Source organism: Theropithecus gelada, chromosome 15 (genome assembly GCF_003255815.1).
Source record: "Theropithecus gelada isolate Dixy chromosome 15, Tgel_1.0, whole genome shotgun sequence".
NCBI lineage: Eukaryota > Metazoa > Chordata > Mammalia > Primates > Cercopithecidae > Theropithecus > Theropithecus gelada.
The window spans coordinates 5948930-5976018 of record NC_037683.1 but is presented as its reverse complement, the minus strand read 5'-3'; the positions used below and the strand labels follow the sequence as shown (position 1 = coordinate 5976018).

The 27089-nt window shown below is 48.6% G+C and overlaps 1 protein-coding gene across 2 annotated transcripts in view; it reads right to left on the bottom strand.

Moving 5' to 3' along the window:
• Positions 1-27089, bottom strand: part of AK8 (adenylate kinase 8) — a 158652-nt gene that overhangs the window by 77890 nt on the left and 53673 nt on the right. For both annotated transcript variants that reach the window (XM_025359097.1, XM_025359096.1), the window contains exons 9-10: positions 24008-24139; positions 15470-15559 (exon numbers count right to left, since the gene is read on the bottom strand). In XM_025359097.1, the coding sequence (XP_025214882.1) occupies positions 15470-15559; positions 24008-24139 (222 nt within the window). The remainder of the gene's footprint in view (positions 1-15469; positions 15560-24007; positions 24140-27089) is intronic.

The window sequence follows — 27089 nt, the reverse complement described above, 5'->3', positions numbered from 1 at the left end:
GTGATAAGCCGTGTGACCCTCCTTGGCAGCCCAGGGCAAATTGGAAAGAGTTGAGTACCTCCCCACACACCCTTGCACATGCCCCGCACAAGCCACCCCTCCATGCACACTCATAAACTCTCCCACACACTACATACATGTCTACTCACGACACCTGAAACACTACAACACACACAGGCACGCGCACACACACATGTGCTCATGCACTCAGCTACAAACACCCACACACACACATTACACACCCCACACCCCTACAGCCCCCCACATGCACAACACGCAGTGTATACCCACCTATCCGCACACAGTACATGAACGAAGCACACAGCCTCATTACACAAACACATTTAGCAAACACACCTACATACCTACGCCGCACCCACACTCCCTCTGCTCACCCCTCACATTTGCTTCAAGCTACCCCGTGTAACTTCTCTCCTTCTTCAAGCCCTCCTTGAAATTGACGTCGGCTGGGCGCAGTGGCTCACGCCTGTAATCCCAGCACTTTGGGAGGCCGAGGCAGGTGGATCATGAGGTCAGGAGATCGAGACCACCCTGGCTAACACGGTGAAACCACATCTCTACTAAAAATACAAAAAATAAGCCGGGCGTGGTGGCGGGTGCCTGTAGTCCCAGCTACTCGGGAGGCTGAGGCAGGAGAATGGTGTGACCCTGGGAGGTAGAGCTTGCAGTGAGCCGAGATCGCACCACTGCACTCCACCCTGGGCGACAGAGGGAGACTCCATCTCAAAAAAAAAGAAAAGAAAAGAAAAAAGAAAACAGAAATCGATGTCAAAGTGAACATCAGTGTTCACGGGGGGAGGCTGGCATTTGCTTCTCTTTCTCCTCCCAGCACAGTTCCTGGTCCCTGGGTCCCCGGGTCCCACCCCTCCTGAAGGGGACCCAATAGGATCCAGGAGGTCCAGGGAATCTTAGAAAAGGAACAGGACTGTGGAGGAGGAAAGGGGGTTGCTTTTGGTTTTGTTTTTAATTTCCATTTCACACAACCTGGTGCCTGAAAGAAGCGGGGCTTGCATCCCGCCAGGGTCTCTACTCTAGGCTGCTGGGAGGTTTGCCCAGGCCCTGACTTAATTCAAGGAAAGCTGAACGCCTCCCATCTCTGGAGGCCATCACTCTCGGGATGGCACGGATTCCCGGCAGCTGGGCCTGCAAGCTCCTCTCGATGCTGTCGCCAGAAATCCTGCGTGCCCTGAAGGCCCCGCAGCGCCCCGGTGCCAGGACCTGGCGCCAGGTGTTTCCGTTGGTGAAGCCGTTTGTTTGTTATTTACTACCACCTGCTGGTGGAACATGGGTTCTGCACCCCCAAGTGAACGCTGCCAGCAACGCACACATTTCCAAACCTGGAGAAGATAATGAGGAGAAACCGGGATTGTTCCATCGGCCGCACCCTGTGATTCCTAAGGGAGGGTAAGGTCCACCGGATCTAGCTTGCTCTTTGGTAAACTCAAGTCACTTGCCCCAGACAAACCCCCATTTGGCCAGGCCTTGGTTCCCCAAGTAGGAGATGAAATAGACATCTTCCACGGTTTCCTTAGACGCCAACATTTCTACTCTGATACCTCTATTGCTTAACAACATTTAAAATTGCCTGGCAGACAATGGTGCCAGGAAATAATAATGTTTTAATATTGGATTTTCTGTCAAGTCCAGAGAAGTAAGTACATCAGCCCTGGGTGCCCTGCAGACTAGGAGGCCACGTTGTGCCCCTCCTCCCTTGGAGAGGGCCACCCACTTTCCGTCACTCCCTTCTTTACCACGTCTACTCGGGCAAAAGGCAAAGACAACACTAGGTGCCCACACGGCGTTGACATATCTACCTGAGGGGCAGAGATGCCCAACAGTGAACATTTCGGTTTGTCCCCTTTTTCTTTCTTTTTTTTTTTTTTTGGAGATGGAGTAGTCTCACTGTGTCGCCCAGGCTGGAGTGCAGGGGTGCAATTTTGGATCACTGCAACCTCCACCTCCTGGGTTCAAGAGATTCTCCTACCTCAGCCTCATGAGTAGCTTGGATTACAGGAGCGTGCCACTAGGCCCAGCTAATTTTATTTTGTATTTTTGGTAGAAATGGGGTTTCGCCATGTTGGCCAGGCTGGTCTTGAGTTCCTGACTTCAGGTGATGCGCCCGCCTCAGCCTCCCAAAGTGCTGGGACTATAGGTATAAGCCACCACGCCTGGCCAGTTTGTCCCTTTCAAATGAAGTTTTAGGTGACAAAAGAGACCATTCAAAAATAGACATTCTTCTATAAACAACTGGTACATCACTTAGCAAATCAGTAAGACTTCTTTATTAGAAAAGCTCAGCTAGCCACACTGTGCAGAATGATTTGATAACTCCTCTTATTTTAAAGTACATTTTTACATCTTTCAGTGGAATATGAAAGTATCTGGGAAAATGAGCAGAGGTCAGCTAGTCTGCGTGTGAACTGGATTGTTTTAAAGTATGATGTATTCACTAAGTGTACACTGCAGATCAAAGAGTTTAAGGAACATGATTTTCCTTCCATTTTAATGAATTCAGGGCTTAGAATCAGTTTTTTACTCCCACATCTCAAGGGCAGCGAGGATGCCATAGCCCACACAATCTATGAGAAGAAAGTCCGCAGCAAGCAGAACCACGAGCCCAGTGCTCTGGGAGGGAAAAGATACAATAGGATATTGACTCACCAAGCATGTATGCTAGAGTGCATATGATGAGCCTGGCCCTGTTCTAAGCCTGTCTTTGTTCTAATTCAAATATTAGTTCATGTAGTTTTCTCCCTACAAAAGAAGTAGTCACAGAATCCCATTTTACAGATTAGAAAACCAAGGCACAGGAAGAGGAAGTGACTTGCCCACAGCCATACAGCTCACAGGGAGTGGAGCTTGGATTTGCATACAGCCAATCCAGCTCTGGGGCTGCTTGCTGCCACCTGACTTTTAGGAGGAGGAGCACTGTGATCACGAGGACTAGAGGCCCGAACTATGCCCTGCAATCTGCATTCCACTTGCAACCTGCCTTTGGGCGACTCATTTTACCTCCTAGCCAGGGCTTCCTGTTCCTCATGAGGACAGCATTGGGCTCCAAAGCCACGGAGGTATTGGTAGGCCCTTGTGTGGCACCCGATGTTGCCTGGGGACCCAGCTCCTGAGGGCTGTTTAGGCTGTGGCTGCCTCCCAGGCACGTGGGGCAGCCCATCCTGAACAAAACTGAAATGCTCACATCGAGCCTTCCCCAGTGTGGGAGATTAAAGATGGCCACGCCTTCTTTGCTGCTCTTCCCAGGGCAGGGGCCGGGAGGGGGCCGGTGTCTCAATCCCCTCCCTGGAACCTGGACTGGCCCCAGTGACAAGCTCCATGAATAGAATCAGACAGAAGTGTATGCTGGGGTATCTGCGGTGAGGTCATGGGATGCCTGGCCGCTGGCCCCACCTTCCACCCCAACCACTGCCGCCCTTGAACTCTGTGGAGTGCTTGAGCCAGGAGCAGCCAGCCACCATGTAAAAAGACAGGTGAAGCCAGCCCCAGGGAGAGGCTGTGAGGAGGGAAGATGCCTGACCAACCCCAGCCATTCTAAGTGTGCCCTCCCAGGCACCAGGCATGGCGATGAAGAATCTGTCTTGGACACACCATCCTGGCAGATGTAACGTGGAGAAGAACCAAGGAACCAAGCTGACGCCAGAACTGAGATCCAGATGTAAGTCCCCGGGTGAGCCAGCCCAGCTCTCTTAGGCAGTTCAAGGCAACCCACCTAAGCCCAAGTCACTATAGAGCAGAGTCGAGGCCTCCTTGCCATGTCCTGCCCCAAACCCTGACCCACTAAATCAGGAGCATAATAAACTCAGTGTCATTTTATGCCATTAACTTGGAGGGTAGCTTGTTAGGCTACAAGAGATAACTGGGGGACATACCCAAGACTGGGTAATTTACAAAGGAAAGAGGTTTAATGGACTCACACTTCGGCAAGGCTGGGGAGGCCTTGGGAAACTTACAATCATGGCAGAAGGGGAAGCAGACACGTCCTTCTTCACATAGAGGCAGCAAGGAAAAGTGCAGAGCGAAGGGGCAGAGCAGAGGAAAGCCCTTTACAAAACCATCAGATTTCGTGAGAACTCACTATCACGAGAACAGCATGGAGGTAACCACTCCCATGATTCAATTACCTCCCACTGGGTCCCTCCCACGACAAGTGCAGATTATGTGAACTACAGTTCAAGATGAGATTTGGGTGGGGACACAGCCAACCATATCACCGAGCATCAGAGTAATGCAAACTGGAGCTCTGTCAGTTCCCAGTTACTGCAGGGACCGGGTCCCCAAAGCTGGTAGCAGTCACAGGAAATAAATAAATATTAAAAATCTCCCATATATAAAATATATTCACACCCGACAGGACTTGCTGTGAGTACCATTACTACCACTAAGATGATGACGATGGCAACTCCATTCTTGTTCACAATCATGGTGAGTAGTCAGTGATTGTAACCAGTGACCATAGTAAGTAATTAGTGAATTACAGACACAATTCCCTTTATACAGAGCAAGCCAACAAATGGGATCCTAGGAAAGCTCACCTTACTGATAGGAAAACTGAAGGGAGCTCTGACGGGGTGCATGGCTTGCCCAGTATCACAGCTGGGAGGAAGCAGAGTCTGAATGGGAACCAAGTCTGTGTGATTCTGAGCCCTGACCTGTAGCCACGGCCCCTCCCATCTGGAGGGGATAGTCACTCGCCTGCCTTCTAGAAACCCTTCAGGCTGCATGCTGCCCCCTGTGACCTGTCTGCTCTTTGTTCCTTCAAGACTAATTCTCTGGACCCGGCACGGTAGTTCACGCCTGTAATCCCAGCACTTTGGGAGGCCGAGGCGGGCGGATCACAAGGTCAAGAGATCAAGACCTGGCCAACATGGTGAAACCCCATCTCTACTAAAAATACAAAAACTAGCTGGGCGTGGTGGCAGGTGCCTGTAGTCCTGTTACTCAGGAGGCTAAGGCAGGAGAATCGCTTGAGCCCGGGAGGCAAAGGTTGCAGTGAGCTGAGATCACGCCACTGCACTCCGACCTGGCGACAGAGCGAGACTCCATCTCAAAAAAAAAAAAAAAAAAAAAAAAAATTACTAACTCTCTGAAGCCGCTAGGGCTGCCCATGGAGAGGGGCCTCACCCGAATAGAAATGCAGGCAGCAGAGGGCAGCATCTGGGCCCCGGGTGCTGGAGGCAGGCTGGCCTGGTATTGTCCACACCACAGGGACCCAGGTCAACTGCCATAGGCTCGCTCTTCCACTAACCTAGCTGAGCTCCTACCCTGAGCCCTGCGGGAGCTGGCTCCTCAGCCCTGGAAGCGGCCGGCCGAGCAGACAGCATGAGCAGAAACGGGGGGATCCTGGGGTGGGGAGGTCCCAGATGAGGCCATCTCGTCTCCCAGTAAACCAACCAAAGACTAGGGGGAGGTCAGAGTTCTGCAATGAAGATCGTGGATGGGGTCAATCAGAGGAGGTCTGCGGTGAGGGTGAGGAGGAGGGACTCCCCTTCCCCTTCCCCTGCCTCCCGCATCCCCTGCTTCCCCAGGATCTTCCCAGGGAGGGGGTGGGGGCAGGTATATCCCTCTGTATGCCAGGAAGCCTCTTCCCTCGCCTCTCCCCCTCCCGTGTCCCTCTGCTCCCATCTTGCTTCTTCTGTCGGGTGTGCCCTTGTCACCCAGAGCAGCAGCGACAGGTGTGAAGCTGCAGGGTGTGGTGCCCGCTTCCCTCCCTCCGTGTCCGATGAGGCTGTGCCAAGTTCCCTTGCACAGGAAACCTCAGAGCCAGCTTCTGGTTGACAAACCCCAGCAAGTCCCACGTCCCCGATCATAGGTGTAGAGGCTGCAGAGGGTCACTGGGGCCGCCTCTTCCCCACCCCTCATGTCCTGCCCCTGCCTCTGCAGGCCCCGCTCACAGCCCAGTGAGAAAGAACCCGTGTCAGCTCCCGTCAGGCGAGGACGTTCCCAGAGGGAAAGAGGCTTCAAGCTGCACCTGCCGTTGGGGGGGTGTGTGAGGGGCAGGAGCACAGCTCTAGGCATGCCAGGGGCTGCCCAGACAGCTACACCGAGAGACCTCCCGACTGGAGAAGAAGGCCCAGGGCCTCCAGGGTCAGGCCTGTCAGAGACAATTTCACAGCTGAGCGCACTGGAGGTTTGCTCTTCTCTGAAGCCGTTGGGGTTGCCCACGGAGAGGGAGATGCTTCTAGAAGCTCTGGTCAGAGCAAGGATGACTCTGTGCACTCCGGCTCTCCCTGGACTCCCCAGAAATGTCTGGGCTGGGTTTGGTTTCTTTTTTAATCTGGATGCCGGACACACAGCAACACCTGACATTCAGCCCAACAGGAAAATCTGGCTGTGCCCCTATGGTGGCTCCAGCCAGGTGACAAGGAACAGTGCTAAGCAGGCCAGACCTGCCCCCACTCCGGCAGCGCCCATTCTTCTTGGGGAGACAATGTCGTCGAATGGATGCATGAATGAATCTGGTGTCACTCACTGCCTCAGTTTCCCCACTAGACTAGCCATTGAGCAAAGGCTTTTTGACCTTTTGGTGACGGGGCTGCCCCCTGGCAAAGCATCATTTTCATACTGGAGAGAGACAATGCACAATTTCAAAATGAAAGTCTCGTGTAAAAAAACCGAAGAGAAGGCCCCTCGGGAGGCACAAACCTGTTGACAGGCAAAGGTGCTCACCCTTCCTCTAACTGTCCTCATCCCGGGCCCTCCAGCCCCCAGAACGCAAGCAACATTTGCACCCTCCCGCTCTGCTGGGCTATCTTGGCCACAGCCTTCTCTTGGGCTGAAAAGGACTCCTACCTAGTTTCCATAAGGAAATCTTTGTAGCAGTCCCAGCGGAAATGTCAAAAGTTTGACTTGAAAAAAGGAGCTACTTCAAAAGCATTGTCAGACCGAGGTGAGGGTTCCTTTAAAATGCATAAATTACAGGGGCATCCATTAATCCACCTTTAGGCCACCCTGCAGCGGGGGCTCTGGGCTGGGGGTGCCAAAGGGACAGAGGCCAGCATACCTGGGGGAGGCAACGCGAAGGAAATCCACATAGGGTAAGAGTAAATTAATGTGTTTATTACTTACTGCTTGGAGCGTGTGTGTGTGTGTGTGTGTGTGTGTGTGTGTAGAAAAATGAAAGAAAAATGTAGAGTTTTTTCAATAATAAAAAGGGAGTTGCACTGCGGGGCCCCTAAAGCTTGTGAAAAATTAAACTCGACGGATTCAAACTGTCCTATTTCCACTTCAAAAGAGAAGAGGCACTGAGCTCTTCCCAACTTATCTTCAAACGCCCAGCACCCTAGAAAGTTTCTTTAAAAAAATAAAGGCTCCTGTTCCCCCAAGCACTGTACCGGTTACTGTACCCACTGTCTCTCCCTCTTCTAATTATACCCCTGTGAGTCTATTAATCAACTAGTAAATTATTTAGAGAGTCATGCGCTGTCTTCAGCGAGTACAAACACACCGCATGCAAAGGCTTGCTGGAAACGGGCAGCGGGTCCCTCAGGGTCTCCCCTCCACGGGAAGACAGCTTGCAGCTCGCCGAAGCTGCTCTGCTAAAAACAAGAAATAGCATTCCGCTTACCTCCTCAGATGGGGAGATTCACTTTGTCTTTCAACTCAGCAACTCTTTGCAAGTTTTTAACAAAAGAGAAAAACTGGTCTATTGTCGATCTTTAGTGTGCATTTAGTGATGAGAATATTAATTCCCCCTTAAAAATGAAGCACTTTGGCTGAGCTCTGATCCATGCCTCCTGGGATCTGGACTCACGGAAGGCTCTTGAAAACACATCATCATCCCAATTGGTGGCTGCTTTGGCTTATTTGTATTACGATGGCTGCATTTGCTAGGGTGAGGCCTCATTACCAGAAAGGGTGCAAATTAGCTTCTTGAAACTCTCTCAAATCTCCCGCCTTTTCTCGGGTTCTATTAGGCCATGAGGGACCTTTCCCAGCAGAAATATTTAGGAAATGTAGGGATGTGTGGGAGGGGCACAGGTAACAACTCCATAATGATCTGTCTTCCACATCACCTCTTCTACATACCAGGACTTTCGCTTTTAGGGGAAAGTCATTACCAATTAAATAGCTGTTTTCTCTCATGACAATAAGAACGGGATATGTCTGGTATGTGCCAAGGAATGTGAGCCTTCCTACAACAGAACTGCTTTAGCTGTTGGGAGATGCTGGTGGGGCGGGGCCACAGGGGCAGCTGCCAGTCAGGAGCTCATTGTAACTGGGCTGACAAACCAGTTGGGCAGGTGTCGCAGAGTGTGTGGAGAGACGGGAGATGTGAAAAGCTAGAGTCTGACTCAGAAGCCCCACTGCTGGGGAGGTGGCGTGGCTGGCAGGCTCCTGACCATGCAATTCCAGCACGTTCCGAGTGCGCTGTGGACAGGCTGAGATGAGCATCTCATCTCATGTTGGTTTCTGGAGCAAAGACAGAAACCAACAAGGACAAGACCCACCTTCGGCTGTTTTTAATCTCTTCCCTGCATAGCTACTCTCCAGGGGAAGTCCAAGCAACACACGAGAATGAGAACAGTTCCCTGGGCCAGGGCAGAAGCCAGGCCTTCTGGCTGAAGAGCCGGCGTTGTATCATTAATTAGGCCTGGCAACCGGGGAGTAGGTTATATCCACCATCAACAGTCCCTGGACCCTAATTTATGGCTAAAATTCTCATGAGAAACGCTAAAAATAAAGCAGTGCAGACTTCAGACTTCTTTGTGTTGGGTGAGTTTGAACAACAGAGTGAGGCCCATGAGCAGGGATCGTTTTATATTAAGTGAAAATGGGGAAACAACATTCCAAGGGGCAAAGACAGAATATGGCCAATTTCCTTGGGAAGCTCTGGGCCTCCAGAATTCAGAAATTTCCAACACCCTCTGGTAGGAATGGAGCTGTGGGGAAGGAGCTGAGGACATCATTTGGCGGTGGTGGCCACTGTGAGCCACCGCTGATTTAAGCAGAGAACTGAGATCTAGTAGCGCCTTTGCTTGGGTTCCGGGAGGAAAGAGGGCATCCGCGCATACTGCTGTAGCACACGGTGGCAATGGAGGCCGTCGGCGGCAACCATCTCATTTTAAATGATACAGAAACAGCTGAGAACTTCTTTTTCCAAAAGCCCAGAATCGTTTTTACTTGTTTTGTACTAGTGTAAAAATGACAGGAGCTCCCTGGCAACTAAGACTGCATGATTTAAGCTCGACCCTGTTTATCGTATGCAGAGCAAACTCCTGGTGACTTTAATGGAGGTTGCCTGCATAAAGAACGCCACGTGTGGAGCCCTGGGGAATAAATTTGTTCTGTTCACTGCAGCTCAAGTCGGAACGAGTTTAGGAGGTCAGACCTATATATTTCAAAGTCCAGGCACAGAATAAGCATCTCCCCAATCCTCTGTCCACAGTGCCGTCACCAAGGGCCTGGGATCAAGGGGTTGAAGATGCGCTAAGATGGGGCCCTGGGGTCCTTTGCCCAGTAAATGTGGAAAGATGGGAAAACAGCACAGTTATTAATTTTGCTGCTGATTCGAAAGAAGGAGGTGTTGGCAGCACCTGTGAGGACAAAAACAGAACATAACTAAGTCTGCAGAGGTCACGGCTGGGACATAACATCACGAGGCCTGGAGTGGGGATAAGAGCAAGAGGCTCCACGGGGAAAAGATGACATCTGGATCTATTCGGCGGAGCCGGTGATGGTGGTGAGCATGACTGTGAGGGTGGCGGGGATGCACAATAACAAAAGCTCACATCTCTGGGGCACGCAGCTCCAAGGTGACTGGAGAGAAGGCACAAGTCTGCAATGGCAGGGGTCCCAGTGGAAGACCAGCAGGAGGCCAGCAGCCAGGAGCACAGGCAGGGTGGAGTCCCCAGGGAAGGAGGTCCGGTACCCACTAGGGCGATGAGGTGGTACCCAGGAAGAGTCTACAGTGCCTGGCTTGGGGAGTGGTGAGGATGGGGTTTCTGCACTGGTGGCTAGACGGTAGGGTGTTCTGGCAGTGACACCTGCAAGCTCAGAGATGACAGGGGCCTCTGCCCCATGGTGACGAGGTCTCCATGTCTGTACAATAATCTCATTTGCTGAGCTCCTGAACCTTACAGATGAAAACTCCTAACAGGCAGGGGAGTGACTGGGTACTTTCCTATGTTCCCAGGAATGCTGCTGGCACCCAGTACAGACCTAGGATTGAAGAGGGGAATCTGGAACGTCTCCAAGGACTCCCCAAAGGTATATGGGGGAGCAACCAACCAGCGGCTCCTCTTCTGGAAGGTCTGAAGGCCTCAGGGGATACAGCAGCATGTCCTCCAGTTTCAGGAGGGCCCTTCTGGCTGCAGGGCAGTGTTGGGAAGCTGAATTCCACTGTTCCCTTCACCCTGTGGCCTCCCTCTTCCCCAGAGTGGGGAGTCACTCCGAGACAGGCTGGGTCCCTCCGGTTCTGCCTTCTCCCGCTGGCTGGCCTTGGCCCACAGTGCATAGGAATTTCCTTCCACATCTGCCCCCACTTGGTCAGGGCTCTTTCTGGGGCAAGCATGGGGGCCCGTCTCCCTGTCCCCACCATTGGGGTATGGCCATACAATGGATGGCTTGTCTCCAGGCCTGGCCTCAGAGGGGCATGTTAAGCCCAACTGTGACCTGGGATCTCAGCCACATTATCCATTCTATGCTCTCAGCAAACTCTGAGGTCTGTCTGCTAATGGGTTCAGAACTCAGGGTATGGGGAAGGGATGTGGTTAATCACCACCCCTTGAGCACAAACAGTGGGGTACACCTGCAGGCTAGGGGACCCCTGAGTCACAGATGTCACCAATGCTCAATGCTCAATTCAGGAAGGAGGGGGCCTCAGCCAGCTGGGCTTATTCAGAAATAAGCAGGCTGTGGTCGGCTAGGCAGAGTCTCCCTGTTCAGCCTGACCTTCCCTTCGAAACCAACCTCTGTGGAGAATCATTTAAATTTTCTTCCTGTTTCAGCTGGCGGTGAAGCAGGCCCCTGCCAGACCTGGGTGGTTCCAGCTCTGCCAGCCGAGCGCTTTGGTTTTCTCCGCAGCTTCTCTACAGCCCACTAATGAGACCCTGTTAGTGGTTATGAATGTAAATGCATTCTTTGTTATCCCTGCAAGATCAGGATTAGTGAAATGACAGAATTTATTGCTTCCGTTAGGGAGATATGATATTGGTTGTTGTTGTGTCTTTAATTTTGTAGGAAGAGTGAAAGTATAGAGGTACATTGTCTAAATAAACAAAAAGCTGTGGAAGAAAAAATTCAGCATGAAACATTGAAGATCGAAGTGATCCGGGTCTCGCTAACTTTACAGAAAATTGGGAATTGTGCCGTCAGCCTCCTTTGCATCCCCCAAACACAAAAAACAAACACAAGAACGACTCTGTGCTTGGACCACCTTTGAAAGGACTCTTGGGTTTGCTTTTAGTGGTGGATGAATGAAGCCGGCTCTGTACAAAGTTGATGTGCTTTGATTCAAGCAAATTCATTTTTGTCTCTCAAAGAGGAAGTAACAATAGGCCCCATTTACTCAAAAGATACAGTTTGAATAAGTCAGTAAAATGGTGCCCATATCTGATGGTTAATTAAGGATCTGTAAATGCCCAACTCCCTATAAGACGAGGAAGATAAGACTGTGCTGTCAAATGGTAGGAGAGAGGAGGTGAGGAAACCAGAAGGCCAAGTGCTCCATGACCTCATAAAAAACCAACATCCTCATATGACCTTCTCAGTGACCGTGACATCCCACGAGGCCTGAGAACTAAAGGGCTGTGAGAAGTCACTGTTCTCTTTCCCAACAATTGCTAAAACTACCAAATTATAACGTGACTTGAAACATAGAGATAAAATAAAGAAAAATCAATGGAAAAATGTAAACAACCCTAATACGCAAAGAGCACTGACAAACCAATTAGGACCAAAAAATAGCTTAATTGGAAAATGGGCAAAGAGAAAAACAGTTAACAGGCCAAGGCTATAGAGAGGTGGTTCACAAAGGTAAAATACACATGACCAATTATCTTATGAAAATACGTTCAACTTTACCAACCTCACCGACAATCAGAAGACCACAATTAAAAATAAACACATCTTTTGTCACCTAACAAAGTGGCAAAGATTCAAATGGCTGGCCATGGTAGGCAGAGTAAAACCTCCCAAAAAGATGTTCACATCCTAATCACTGGCACCTGTGAATATGTTCCCTGATATGGTAAAAAGGGCTCTGTAAATGGGGTTAAATTAAGCATCTGGAGATGAGGAGATGATCCTGGACTGTTCTGGGTCATCCCAAGCGTCCTTGTAAGAAGGAGGTAAGAGGGTCAGAGTCAGAGAGCGAGGTGTGATAGCAGACACAGAGGTCAGAGAGAGAGATTGGAAAATGCCACTCTGCGGGCTTTGAAGACAGAGGAAGGGGCCATGAGCCGAGGCATGGAGGTGGCCCCCAGAAGCTGGAAAAGGCAGGGAAGTAAATCTTCCTGAGTGACCCAGGAAGGAGCACAGCCCTGCTAATACCTGGATTTCAGAACTTCCGACCTACAGGACTGCAAGATAAATCTGTGTTGTTCTAAACCACATTTGTTACAAAGCAACAGAACACAAATACACTGGCAATACCCAGAGATGGCAGAGACAGGCAGGGAATGAGCATGTGCACACTGCTGGTGGGAGCGTACGGCAGTACAGCATCACCACTGCCACTGTCCATGGACATCGCCACGGACTCAGGCCTCAGTATATCCTAATAAGATCACCAGGGATGTTTCTCCATACAGGAGTGTGCATTTTAGTATTATTGAAGGGCTGCAAATCTGGAAACCACCTACATCTTTATTTTTGTCATTTTATATTTTGAAAAAAAATTCAAATGGACAAGGAAACTGCAAGAAGAGTCAACGAATTCCTGCAGACCCTTCCCTGGGATTGGCCGATTGGCACGGCCTCAGCTGCTCGGCCATTGTCTCTGTTTCTGAACCACTATGCTTGTTAGTGGGGAATTAAATTACCTTCCAGACATACTATAGGATACTACCAGCAACGACTTGAAACTATATAAATTAGGTTAATTTGGTATCACATTCACTTATTTTTTAAACAAATCTTTAGGGTGCTAATCCCCACCTCAGTAAATGGGAATCTGGAGAGAACTGGAGGGAAATTATGCTTGAGGATGCAACAGGTACTCCACCACTGCTGCTGCTTGCTACTGTGGCCTTTTTTTCTTTTTTTTTTTTTGAGACTGAGTCTCACTCTGTCACCCAGGCTAGAGTGTAGTGGTGCAATCTCGGCTCACGGCAACCTCTGCCTCTCGGGTTCCAGCGATTCTCCTGCTTCAACCTCCTGAGTAGCTAGGACTACAGGCACCCACCACCACACTTGGCTAATTTTTTTTTTTTTTTTTTTGGATTTTTAGTAGAGATGGGGTTTCACCATGTTGGCCAGGCTGGTCTCGAACTCTTGAGTTGAAAACATCCACCTGCCTCGGCCTCCCAAAGTGCTGGGATGACAGGGGTGAATCACCACACCCGCTGGGATGATGGACAAGCCACCGCGCCCGGCCGCTAGGTGGATTTGAAGAGCAGCAGCTGCCCTGTGGCCTCCCAGGCCCTATGCACGTGGATGAGGGCTGCTTCTCAGGACAGCCCTGCAGGAAGGTAACTCTATCTCCATCCTGTCACCGGGAAGCCTGGGGCTTCAAGAAGGGCAAGGTGGTTTATTGGTGCCACATGGCTGGTGGAGGCAGCGCTGGAATCTGAACCAGACTGGGAAGCATGAGAGCTCGTGCTGGTTTTCACCCTCCTTGGTGCCTCCTACCTCCACCTCATTCTGTGGACCACTGCAGACACCCAGGACCAGACCTGCTCACTGCCCTGCGCCTACACAGATCACCTCATTCTGTGGACCACTGCAGACACCCAGGACCGGACCCGCTCACTGCCCTGCGCCTACACAGACCACCTCATTCTGTGGACCACTGCAGACACCCAGGATCGGACCCGCTCACTGCCCTGCGCCTACACAGATCACCTCATTCTGTGGACCACTGCAGACACCCAGGACCAGACCCGCTCACTGCCCTGCACCTACACAGATCATTGCATCTGATGGCTCCTACTCCACACACTGGAACTCCGCCCCGCGGACTAGGACATCTTAAGGAGAGACTTGGGAGGGCCGGCCAGCACATCTCCCCGGGAGGCCCATTCAGCGGATGGCTGAGAGGACAGAGCCTGTTTTCATGTGCTTCCTCATCAACCTGCTCCATCTAGAAAGTGGTAGGAGAAGGCCACAAGCTTCTACCAGGAGGGTTCCTAGCCAATGCCCGCACTGCTCACTATAACGGCAGCTGCTTCTGGAATTCACTTTCTTCACAATAAGCACGTGTGCACGTCAGACTTGACAAGTGGGTGTGCACTGATTGCTGGGAGGAGCCGCAGCATGTGCAGGGGAGGAAGGTGTGGGTGAGTGAGTGGGAAATTCACTGCCCCAGGGAAGAGACAGACGGAAGATCCAGAGAAGCCCAGCCACCAACTGGCTGTGTGGCCTCAGCAGCTCAGTCCCATCTCTGTGGCTCCTTCGTGGACTCAGGAAGCCTGACTAGAATGCTCCCAAAGGTGCCCTTGCTGGTGGTCAGATCTTAGGAATGCCTTCAGACTGTGGGTCACAGAGGGCACCTGGAAAGAGGATCTGGTCCTGCCTCCCCTGTCAAACAGGCGAGCACCTAACTGCTGAGGACCAATGCCGGTCAACACTCACATCCCCAAAGCTGTCTGAACCTTCTGGCTTCTGAGTGCTGATTAAATTGGAATATTTACCCACAGTATTTTTATATTCCAAACAACAAAGGGTGTAGGGGCAGGGGATGGTGGCTCGCGCCTGTCATCCTAGCATTTTGGGAGGCTGAAGCAGGAGGGTCACTTGAGCCCAGGAGTTTGAGACCAGCCTGGGCAACATGGAGAAATCCCATCTCTACAAAGAATACAAAAAAATTAGCCAGGCATGGTGGCATGGACCTGTAGTCCCAGCTACTTGGGAGGCTGAGGTGGGAGGATCACCTGAGCCCAGGAGGTTGAGGCTGTCGTGAGCTGAGACTGCACCACTGTACTCCAGTCTGGGTGACAGATTGATACCCTGTCTCAAAAAAAAAAAAAAAAAAAGATGTGGGGAGGTCTGTGGCCTCTCTTGGCTCTCAATCTTAAGTGGTACCAGTTATGAAAAGCAAATAGTCTTGAGAAATAGGAACACACATCCACAAACTCACCTCACTGGGGATCGGGCTCAGACACCAAGAGGCCTTACTAGAAACAGGCAATAGAGCCTTAGCTTACAAGAAAACCCAATTTCCATTTCCCAGCTGTTCTCCCCAGTTTTGAGCCCCCGGATGTTCAGAGAGCCGCACAAAGAGAAAGTTCTCTCTGCAGCCTGTAAGGTCGTGACAGTCAGTGGGAACGTGGCCTACCTGCCATCTCCTTTTCAAAGAAGGGCTGAATGAGCTCGCCAAACGTGGTCCTGTCTGCCACAGCCTCTTTCAGCAGTTGCCCACAGCAGACTGAAGGAGAGAGGAACAGAAAGGCACCCATTAAATTTTAAATAGGAGGAAGGATGAGAAAAAAAGAACCCCCAGTGCTGCCTGCTGGGGGGGGAGAAAAAAAGGTCACTGAAAAAAGCATAAAAGGGTTTTTCTGTGTGTGGGTATGTGTCCAAGTAAAAGTAAATATCAAAAAGGAGCCGGGAAATAAAGAAGAGGGAGAGGTGGAATGAAAAGGAATGCATTTGGCAAAGAACACATTAAAAATGGACGGCGCGGGGAAGACACTAACGAGGATGTTGCCCACAGAGGAGCCCTGCAGGGCCTTGCTGCACCTGGAATTGCTGCGCAGAACTCGGCGCCCTCCAGGTCGCTGCGGAAGATCAGCGTTCCGGTGGAGGGCTGCTCGTCTCTGAGCAATGTGCCTCAAGTGTGTCCACATTCGCACCCTTGTTACACGGAGAAGGGATGCGGCACGTTGCTTCCACAGCCCTTCCAGCTGGCAGGTCATCTCCACAGGATGGTGGGGCCACATAACAGGATAGATTCATATTTCAAGTGGGCTGACTCATCATTAAAAGGCACCACGTGGCGGTAATCCCAGCACTTTGGCTGAGGTGGGCGATCACTCAAGATAAGGAGTTCTTTTTTTTTTTTTTTTTTTTTTTTTTGAGACGGAGTCTCGCTCTGCCGCCCAGGCTGGAATGCAGTGGCCGGATCTCAGCTCACTGCAAGCTCCGCCTCCTGGGTTCACACCATTCTCCTGCCTCAGCCTCCCGAGTAGCTGGGACTACAGGCGCCCGCCACCTCGCCCGGCTAGTTTTTTTTTGTATTTTTTTAGTAGAGACGGGGTTTCACCGTGTCAGCCAGGATGGTCTCGATCTCCTGACCTCGTGATCCGCCCGTCTCAGCCTCCCAAAGTGCTGGGATTACAGGCTTGAGCCACCGCGCCCGGCCTAAGATAAGGAGTTCAAGACCAGCCTGGCCAACATGGTGAAAACCTGTCTCTATCAAAAATATAAAAATTAGCTGGGTGTGGTGGTGTATACCTGTAATCCCAGCTACTCGGGAGGTTGAGGCAGGAGAATCGCTTGAACCTGGGAGGCGGCGGGTGCAGCCAGCCAAGATCACGCCACTGCACTCCAGCCTGGGCGACAGAGCAAGACTCCGTCTCAAAAAAAAAAAAAAAAGGTACCATGCTGGAGTCACCTGGCCAGTGGCAGCTGCCCCCTTCTGGACACCTGCTCGCCCTGGGCAGGAGCCTCCCTCTGGCCCCACTGTCTCGAGCCCTGAGCCAGGGCTGGCACATAGGAGGTGCTGGGCAACAAGCACGAGTGAATAAACACAGGCGACTCCTCCTTGGCCGTGAAAGCCCTTCCTAGCCAAAGCCAGAAGATTTAAGCTATATTTTCATGAATTGTTCATTGCACACTTTTGGCTTTCTTACCTTTAGGGCTAAGAAGTTTTCTGCCTATACTAAAGAGACCAAAAACACATCCTACAGTTAACTGGATAGCATGAATGTTTAACAAAATTACCGTCACCAAGGATTCATTCCTCAATAATGATATGCTTAATTCACTATGTAAATGACAGCAGTTGTCATTTAATTTAATCCAATGTGGTTGGCAGCCTCACCAGCAAAGGACATATAAGTGAGAAATAAAGGCTGCTGGGAGCTAGGCGCGGTGGCTCATGCCTGTAATCTCAGCACTTTGGGAGGCCAAGGAGGGAGGATCATTTGAGGTCAGCAGCGCGAAATCAGCCTGGCCAACATGGTGAAACCCTGTCTCCACTAAAATACAAAAATTAGCCCGGGCATGATGGTGGAAGCCTGTAATCCCAGCTACTTGGGAGGCTGAGGCAGGAGAATTGCTTGAGCCCAGGAGGCAGAGGTTGCAGTGAGCAGAGATTAAACCACTACACTCCAGCCTGGGTGACAGAGCAAGACACTGTCTCAAAAAAAAAAAAAAAAAAAAAAAAGGCTGCTGGGAACTGAGACACTCCTATGTGCCAAGCACTGTGCTAAGTGTGCTTTGTTGCTTTGTTTTATTTGGCCCTCACAATAACCTGTTATTTCTTAGGTAAAGACACTCAGGCTCAAAGAGATGAAATAACCTGCTGTAGGTCACAGAGCCACTAAGGGGCAGAGCTGGGGTCCAAACCCAGGTCTGTGTGACATCAAACCCATGCTTAGCTTCCAGTTCTGGCCACGAAGCAGTAATGGGTATCATATTTAACTTGTCTTATAGAAAGCTGTGTAACTGAACAAAATCTATGAAGCAATTCTTTAGAGTCACTGGACAACAGAGAGACAGGTCTGTAATCCTTGAGAGGCAGGAAACACACAAAATGAGCCCCATATTCATCCTGGATTTCTACCTACAGGCACTTCTCAAGTCATGGCACAGGAGAAGCGGAGCCCAAACGGATCAGCAGGCTCACTGGGTGGGAGCAACAGACTAGAGCCAGAAACAGCCAAAATTTGTAGAACAGGGTAATGGAGAGGAGGCAGCTGTGAACAGAAGGGGTTCCAGAAATCTCATAAGGGCTCACTGAGCCTTTGGCCAATATGGAGCTGCATATGTGCAGGGTGAGACTCCAGAGGCCTGGTAGAGAAAAGCTACCGGGAAGCTGTGAACTGAATGGAAATTCACACAGGGCTGGGAGATGCTGGCATTCTGACAACCAAAGTGAGAGAACTTGCTGAACACCCCAGACATTCAGCTGAGATTCCAGAAAGGGCAGACCTTAGCTGCAGGGATACTCTAGCCCTAGAGTAAGAACACTCTAGTCCCACTTAACAAAGCCTAAAAATAAGCTTCAATGGGATGGAGTTAATCCTCCAAACTCAATACTCTTAAAGCAGAATGATGACACAATCCAGACCTTCAAAAATATCAGAAACACAATGTCTAGCATTTCATTGAAAGCTCCTTGACATGCAAAAAAGCAGGAAAATGTTTTTTCTCCTATGAGAAGAGAAAACAGGCCATAGAATCAGATCAGGGGATGACACAGATGTCAGAATCAGCACACCAGGACTTTAAAACAGCTATTATGAGTGCATTTAAAACCTTAAAGGAAAAGGTAGTTAAAATGAGTGAACAGATGGAGAATCTCAGCAGAGAAATGAAAACTGTGAAAAAGAACCAGATGGAAATTCTGGAACTGGAAAATACAGTATCTTAAATGAAACAAATCACTAGGTGTGCCGCAATCAGTGAATTTAAAGACAGGAAAAGAGGCAACAGGAAGTAGCCAAACTGCAGCAAAGAGGGGGATGGGAAAGGACTGGAAGAAAAGAACCAAATCTAAGAGACCTGGAGGACAATACCATACAGTCTAACATATGTGTGGAGTTCCAGAAAGAAGAGAGACAGGCAGGAAAAAGATTTCAGAAGATAATGACAGGAGAATTTCAAAATTTCATTAAAAATTTCAACCCACACATCCAAGAATCTCTGAGATCCAAGCAGAACAAACACAAAGTAAGTCACACTTTGATACATCACAGTCAAATTGCTGAAAGCTAAAGAGAAAATATTAACAGCAGCTGGAGGCAGGGGGGGGTGCTTAATATGTAGGGCAACAATGGTAAAAATAACCTCTGAGATCTCATCAGAAGAAGTGCAAGCCAGAAGACAATAGAATGACATCTTTAAAGTGTTAAGAGAAAGAAACTGTCAACGTAGATTTCTATATGCAGCCAAAACATCCTTCAAAAATGAAGATGAAATCATGTCATTTTCAGGCGTATGAAAGCTGAGAAAATTTGTCACCAGCACACTTTCACTACAAGAGATGTTAAAGGAAGTTCTTCAGGCTGAGAGAAAATGATACCAGAAGGAAACTTGGATCTAAACCAAGGAGTGAAGAGTATTGATAGGTGGGTACATATAAAAGTCTTTCCCCCTTTATATCTTCACTTCTTTAAAAGATGAATGACTATTTAAAACAAAAATAATTACAATATATTGTAGGGTTTATAACATACACACAAGTAAAATGTATGTCAACTGTAAAGAAGGTAAATAGAAAAATCTACTGCTGCGGGTCTCTGATACCATACGTATTGAGGTGTAATATTCACTCAGAATAGGCTGTGACAAGCAAAAGATGAATATTTAATCCCTAGCAACCACTAACAAAATAAAGCAAAGAGATATGGCTAAAAAGGAAAGAAAAAAAATGAATTACTAAAAAATATTTGGTTAATCCAAAAGATGGCAGGAAAGGAGGAACAAAGAACAGATGACACAAGTAGAAAACAAACAAACAAAAACAGGCCAGGCGTGGTGGCTCATGCCTGTAACTTCAGTGGGACGCCAAGGCGGGAGGTTCACTTGAGCCCAGGAGTTTGAGGGTGCGATGAGCTATGATTGCACCACTGTACTCCAGCCAGGGCAACAGAGCAAGACCCTGTCTCTTAAAAAAAAAAAAGTGAGACCCAACTGTATGCTGCCTACAAGACACATATTTAGACTATAAGACACAGATAGTTTAAAAGAAAAAGAATAGAAGGAATATCATACAGACACGAAACATAAGAAAGTTAGAGAAACTTCATTAACATCAGACAAAGTAGACTTCAAGAAAATGAGTATTGCTAGAGAGGAAAAGCAACATTTCCTAGCAATGAAAGGGTCATTTCACCAATGAGATATAACGATCCTTACTGTATACAGTCAACCCTCCATATCCATAGTTTCTACACTCATGGAGTCCACCAACCACAGGTTGAAAATATTTGGGGTAAAAATCATGTCTGCACTGAACATGTAGTCTTTTTTCCTTGTCAATATTCCCTAAACAATACAGTATAACAACTGTTGCATAGCATTTACATTATATTAGGTATTATAAGTAATCTAGAGACGATTTAAAGTGTATAGCAGAATGTACATAGGTTATATGCAAATACTATGCCATTTTGTATCAGAGACTCGAACATCCTCAGATTTGGGTATCCAAGGAAGGTCCTGGAACCAATCCCCCATGGACACTGAGGTGTGACAGTATGCACTTAACAATACATTACATGAAGCAAAAACTTGCAGAGAATAGACAAATCCACAATTCAGAGTTGGGAGATTTTTGACATTTTGGGCCGGATGACTGTAAAAAATTAAAAATAAAAGAGTTGGGAGAGTTTGACACACCTCTCTCAATAACGGACATAATAAGTAGAGTGAGAATCATTAAGGACATAGAAGACTTAAACACTGTCAAACATCTTATCCTAACCAACATTATAGAACACTATCTCCAACAATGCAGAATACCTACTGTTTAAGTACACTTGGAATTCACCAGTATAGACCATATATGCATATTTCAAAGGATCAAAATCACATAGGGTATGTTCTTTTACCACAATAGAATTAAATTAGAAATCAAGAATATAAAGCAATCAGGAAAATCCCCAAATATGTGGGAATTAAGCAAGGTGCATTCTAAATAGTACACGAGTCAAACAGGAAACCAGAGGCCTAGGTGGGAGGACTGCTTCAGGCCAAGAATTTGAGACTAGACTGGGCAACATAGAGAGATCCCATCTTTACAAAAATAAAAAATTAGCTGAGCATGGTGGCATATACCTGTCGTCCCAGCTACTTGGGAGGCTGAGGTGGGAGGATCACTTGAGGAGCTGGAGGCTGCAGTGAGCCATGATTACGCCACTGCATTCCAGCCAGGGTGACAGAGCAAGACCCGAAAAAAAAAAAAGAAGAAAGAAAGAAAAAGAAGGGAGGGAGGGAGGGAGGAAGGAAGGAAGGAAGGAAGGAAGGAAGGAAGGAAGGAAGGAATTCATGCTCACTGTAAAAAAAAAAGAAACTGAATTGTATAATACACAGCTCTGCCGAGATAAGCAGTTTGGTGTATGGATATTTCTTTAGGTTTTTTTCTGAGCATAAACTAACATGCTTTTTTAAACAAAAACGAGCTCACCCCCTGGATACTGTTGAGCAAATTGTTTTCTGCTCCTCCCTTACTTAGCCATGTATCACCGACATCAAATCACTTTACAGGTTTTTTTTTTTTTTTTTTTTTTGAGACGGAGTCTCGCTCCTTCGCCCGGGCTAGAGTACAGTGGCCGGATCTCAGCTCACTGCAAGCTCCGCCTCCCGGGTTTACGCCATTCTCCGGCCTCAGCCTCCCGAGTAGCTGGGACTACAGGCGCCCGTCACCTCGCCCGGCTAGTTTTTTGTATTTTTTTTAGTAGAGACGGGGTTTCACTGTGTTAGCCAGGGTGGTCTCGATCTCCTGACCTCGTGATCCGCCCGTCCCGGCCTCCCAAAGTGCTGGGATTACAGGCTTGAGCCACCGCGCCCGGCCACAGGTTTATTTTTAACAGCTGCCTCGCAATCCATTACATGGGTTTATCACAACTTATTTCACAAACCTGCTTATTAACAGAGTTGGAGGTTGCCTGTGTTTCTCATTATGCTTCTGCCACATCTCTCGCTGCATATCTGAGTGCTGGAGCAGAATAAACTCCTAGGAGTTAAATCCCAGGGTCACAGGGTTTGCGCAGTTAGCGCTTTAACCAATAGTGGCTCTTGCCTTTCAGAAAGTTGTGTCCATGTATAATCCCACTATCCTAAGTGGGGTCTTCTGATGAACTCTGTGGCAGTAAGTTTAGAACCAGGCCAGCGGATGGCCGCAGCGGAGCAGACAGCACCCAGAGCTCTGGGTTCAGACAGGCATTTGCAGAGAGATCCCAAGGCTACCGCTTCCTGCCTTAGGTCCCTTAAATGGGTTTGCTTAAATATCATGATGTCTTGTGTTTATCAAGAACCCCTTGATAAATGGGAACTTCCTGAGGCAGTCTCCAAATGCTTAATTATCTAAACAAGCCCCATCATGGCTCTTAGGTAACAAGCAAAAACCATGACAAGCCTTCCTATTTTCATTTTTGGAAAAATCTAGGAAGATAATTTCTTCTCTTCATAATTGGTGTGCTGAATGCAATTTAAATTAAAAAAAAAAAAAAAAAAAAAAAAACCTTTTCTTGAATGAGAGTGTCTGCATCATAAAACAGAGCACCGAGACAATTATTTCCATAAAGCTCTGCACTGCATTACAGTATCGCTGTTGTGTGTTCAGACCCTCCCACCACCGCCAGTGCCCCTCCGCGCTCACTCTGTCCCTTCCGGTAACGATGTGTGCACGCATGTAAGCAAGTGGTGCCGCCACAGGTAGACTGCGGGTCATCGGAACAAAGAAGCCATCCCTAACACTGCTGGAAATTTTGTCTTGTAACAAGAGACACAATCAAAAGGAGAAGGAATTATTGAAATTCATTTTTAAAGATGAACTCAAGGAAAAGCATTTTTTTTTTTCTAAATGTCCTGGTTAATTTTCCATAGTAACCAAATTTGCAGAATAATTGTTCAGGTCTCTATCTTCATTTTAGGGGTGTGACTTTTGTCATGGATTCCTTGCTAGTCTCAGTGGCTTTAGAACTGTAAGCTGGAGGAGGCCTAATTGAGAAGCATTTTTATTCAAAGCTTGATCCTTCTGGGGAGGCGTATACATATATTTGTATGTATATACATGTACGAACATTTGTACGTATATGTGTATATACATACACAAATATATGTATATACATGTATAAACATTTGTACGTATATTTGTGTGTCTATATATTTGTTTGTATTCCCTCTCCACATTCATATGGTATACCTGTATAATTTGGGGGGTTGTATGCATATGCATATATTTGGGGGTGCAGGTCTCATGTTCCCTTAGTAAATACAGTAGAAGTTATTCAGGCTTGTGGAGCATGGTGTGCGTGGCGGCAGCGCTTTTAACTCCCTTCAACCTGGCAGTGTGTCTCTGCTACAGTTTCTTCCTCATTCCCATCCCTTTATCCTCCTGAACACAAGCTGGCATCCAAGACCGCCTGGGACCACACCGGGAAAGACCTGGAGAGCTGATTTCAATATTTTCTCTCCTCCTGGTAAAATATTTATTGAAACTGTGCAAAGCGAGAAGTCTTCCTCTGGTTCAGAAATTGTTTGCCTGTAAACACACTGACCTGGGTTGGGGGCGCCAAACGAGACGGGAGAAAATAAATAAACAGCACATTCCTATTATGCAGGAGCTGAGGCTTCAGGGGAGATGGCAGGGGCAAGATGGGAGCCACCGCTGGCACACGGCACAGACAAACCCCCCGCTCCAAAGGATATAAAAAATGATGACTGAAAACTGTTCTGTCTCTTCGGGCTGTGGGCATGTTTTTAGTGGTTAATGTTTTTACGGCAATATTCTTCGGGAGGAAAAATATCTGTTCCTGCAAAGATGGACTAACAGAAAATAGTTAAGAACAAAGAGCCAGAAAAAGAAGTGATACTGACCCTTCTCCCCCACACCACCCCAGATACAATGAGAGAGCTGGGGAGGAGGGGCAGGAGGCAGGGAAAGGCGCTCCAAGCTGGGCAGCCCAGCGCCTGGGGCACTCACCATTGACAAGCCTGTATTTCTGGGCCAGGAGGGCGGCCTGCAGACTTTTCCCACTGCCCACAGGCCCGAGCAGCAGCACCCTTGGGGTGAACGGGGCATTAGTACGATGGTTGCTTTGGACATAGGTCAGAGCTGGAAAGAAAGGATATGAGGATAATAAACCTAGGTCCTAGAGAACAGGAAAGCAGCTTGCAGCCCGTCTGCTTTGACTCTTTTAACAGCAGTAACTATTTTTCTCTTTCACAGCACCATGGAAGCCCTCTGTGCATCTGGCGAAGAGGCAGGGAAAAGAATCATGTGGCAGGCCTGGGCACCAAGGCAGGGAGCAAGTAGTGAAGTCCACAGAAGCCACCCTCGAGCGCTGCCCTGGAATTCCTCTCAACAAGGCGTCTAAACACGTGCAGGTGTCTGCATTTCCTTCCAGGCTGAAGGAAGGATTCCTGTGTTGCAGCTGGGAGGCTGGTCCCAGGACATGAGAGCACTCTCTACAGGGCTGGTGGCTTTTCCTACTGATTCGGGCTGAGCCTCCCAACCGGAAGCCCCAGGACTAGGCTGGTCTTCTAGAATTGCACGCTGGCTTTCTGCTAGGTGCACCTGAATGTCAGACACAGGCTTTGACAAACGCATCCAGCCACATAGGGGCCCAGTGCCCAGGGACTTTTAAAGGACTCGAATTAGTGGAGAGTAATTTGTGCAGCTGCACTCTGGTGACACCAACTTTGTTGCGACTCTCCAAAGAGGTAGTGATCAAATAGGTCACAAGAGTGGCCAGATGTAGCTGCACAGCCTTGGCCTGTGGTGTGCCCCTGGCATTTGGTGAACAAAGAAGTGAGGAGATGGGGTGAGTGTCTCCAACAATGAGGCCACCTGCACGATGGGGGACACTGGATGCCAAGAAGCCACAGGAAAAACATCAAACCAGGTCACCTCCCGCTGGAGCTCAGAAGCAGGGAGCCACGAGAAAAGCTGATGAGGCTGTAAAGGGCAGCATTTCGGGCACCTTGAGGCAGGGCAGATGCCCACAGATGAGGCACGGACCTGTGCCAGCCCCCAAGCCAGCCTTCGAAACAGGGCATCCTTCCCCAGACAGACCTTCCCCCTCCTTCCAAGGCCCCAGACTGTCCTATGCAAAGTCAGCCATGGGTGGCCCCGTTACACTTCCTGCCGGTCTGCCTTTGCCAATGTGCCTTGCAGTGGATTCTGTACTGGTTGAGGGGCCAGGCCATCATGCTTCCTTCAGGAACATGCCACCCAAGAACCAGACAGATTCCTCATCCTCAGCACTACCGCCATTTGGGGCCAGAAGATTCTTTGTTGCGGGGCCGTTCTGGGCACCGCAGGATGTTGAGAAGCGTCCCTGGCCTCTACCCGCTGGGTGCCAGTAGCACAACTGCAAGCACAAAAAAACCTTTACAGACATTGCCAAATGTCCCCGGGGGTGCGGCGGGGGCAAAACTGCCCCCGACTGTGAACCGCTGGGATATGTTCATTGTGAAAACCCTGACCTCTCAAATCTTTGCAGGACTTTTAAATTGGAAGGGTCATTAGAGAAGAACAGTCCTCTTTTTGGAAGGCACAGAGGAGTTAGAATGGACTTTTTTCCAGGTTGTGATCAGCATCATCGATGGCGTGTACTAATTGCTACGACAAATACTCCACAGGCACCATCTCGTTTGTTTGACCCAACAATCCCCTGAGGGCTGCGTTATTCACGTCCCATTTTACAGATGAGCCAATTAGACGGAGACTTGGCAGAGCTGGGGCAACTCTCCCAAACCTCCCGCCATGGGTACCATTCCTCCACTGAGAGAAGCCCAAAGGAAGCTACTCAGGCGAGGCTCTCTTTCTTCTCAGACCTTCCATAATCCCGTGCATCTGAAAAGCACAAATACTACAGGCAAAGCAGCCTGCTTACAAATGATGCTTAATTTACAGTAAATAACTAAGTTAATTAGAAGTAATGATCCCCCAGACAGTCTCAACATCTAATTATTCTTTTTAAAAATATGTGGTTGCTGGGTGCACTGCAGAGAGATTAAAAAAACAACACAGAGAGAATTTTGCATTCCAATTTTCAATTTATCTCTCTGCATTATTAATTAATAATAATTAATATTCAGACACTCACATTTTTATTTACAATTCCAGGCATGAATTCTTTATGAATGATCATATGAACTTTTAAATTTAATTAAGTAATTTGGAAGTAATTAATGTGTAAATTCAGAATCATGGCATAAGACAAATGTTGTGGTTGTTTATCTTAAGAGTGCAGTGTTTGTTACTAAAGACCCTTCCGAGATGCAAAATCACTGGAAAATTATAAGCCCTCATAAGCCTGGCATTTCTTCTTTAAGTAGCGACACTTTCTACTAACCCACCCGTTGGCTGACTGCCCCCTTCAGAAGGCGAGGCTGTTCAACCCACGCCGGCAAACATCGCATCTCCGAGCTCAGTGTGGCAATGAGGTTTATGCACCGAGTCTACCGGCAGGAGAGGGTGCTGGGAGAGTCAGCAGGGAAGGGCTTGAGGGAGCTCAAAACCACCTCCCCAGCGAAACAGAACTCTTCTTGGAGAGATTTGAGAGAATATATGAAAAAAAGGACTTTGTAAACCGTCAAGTGTCTTAAATATCTGTGATGTTCCCTGCATCGTAAACGCTTCATTTACCCGACACTGCGTGGAAGGGGATAACTGGGCTTTCAGATGACTGAAGCTCAGCAAGACTTTTGAAAATGATAATACAGCTGTTCGGGGATACAATTATTCCACCTTGCCCTTGCCTTTCTGGACAGGGTGTTGAACAATGATAGGAGCTATGGCGTCTGATGTTTATTGAGGCTTTCCTCTGCACCAGAACTGGGCTTGTGGCTGTGGACACATGATTTGGAGAATCCCGTTTAATCCTCACCTACGCCTGGGAGGAGGGCACAAGTTTTGTTCCTATTTTAGGGATGTCAAAACTAGGGCTCCGAGGAGTTAGGAGAATTGCTGAAGGCTGCACAGCTGGGCTGCGTCGGGGCTGAGATTTGAACACGTTGCCCAGCTCAGCCATTCCCCGACCTCGCACAGGCCGCCTGCA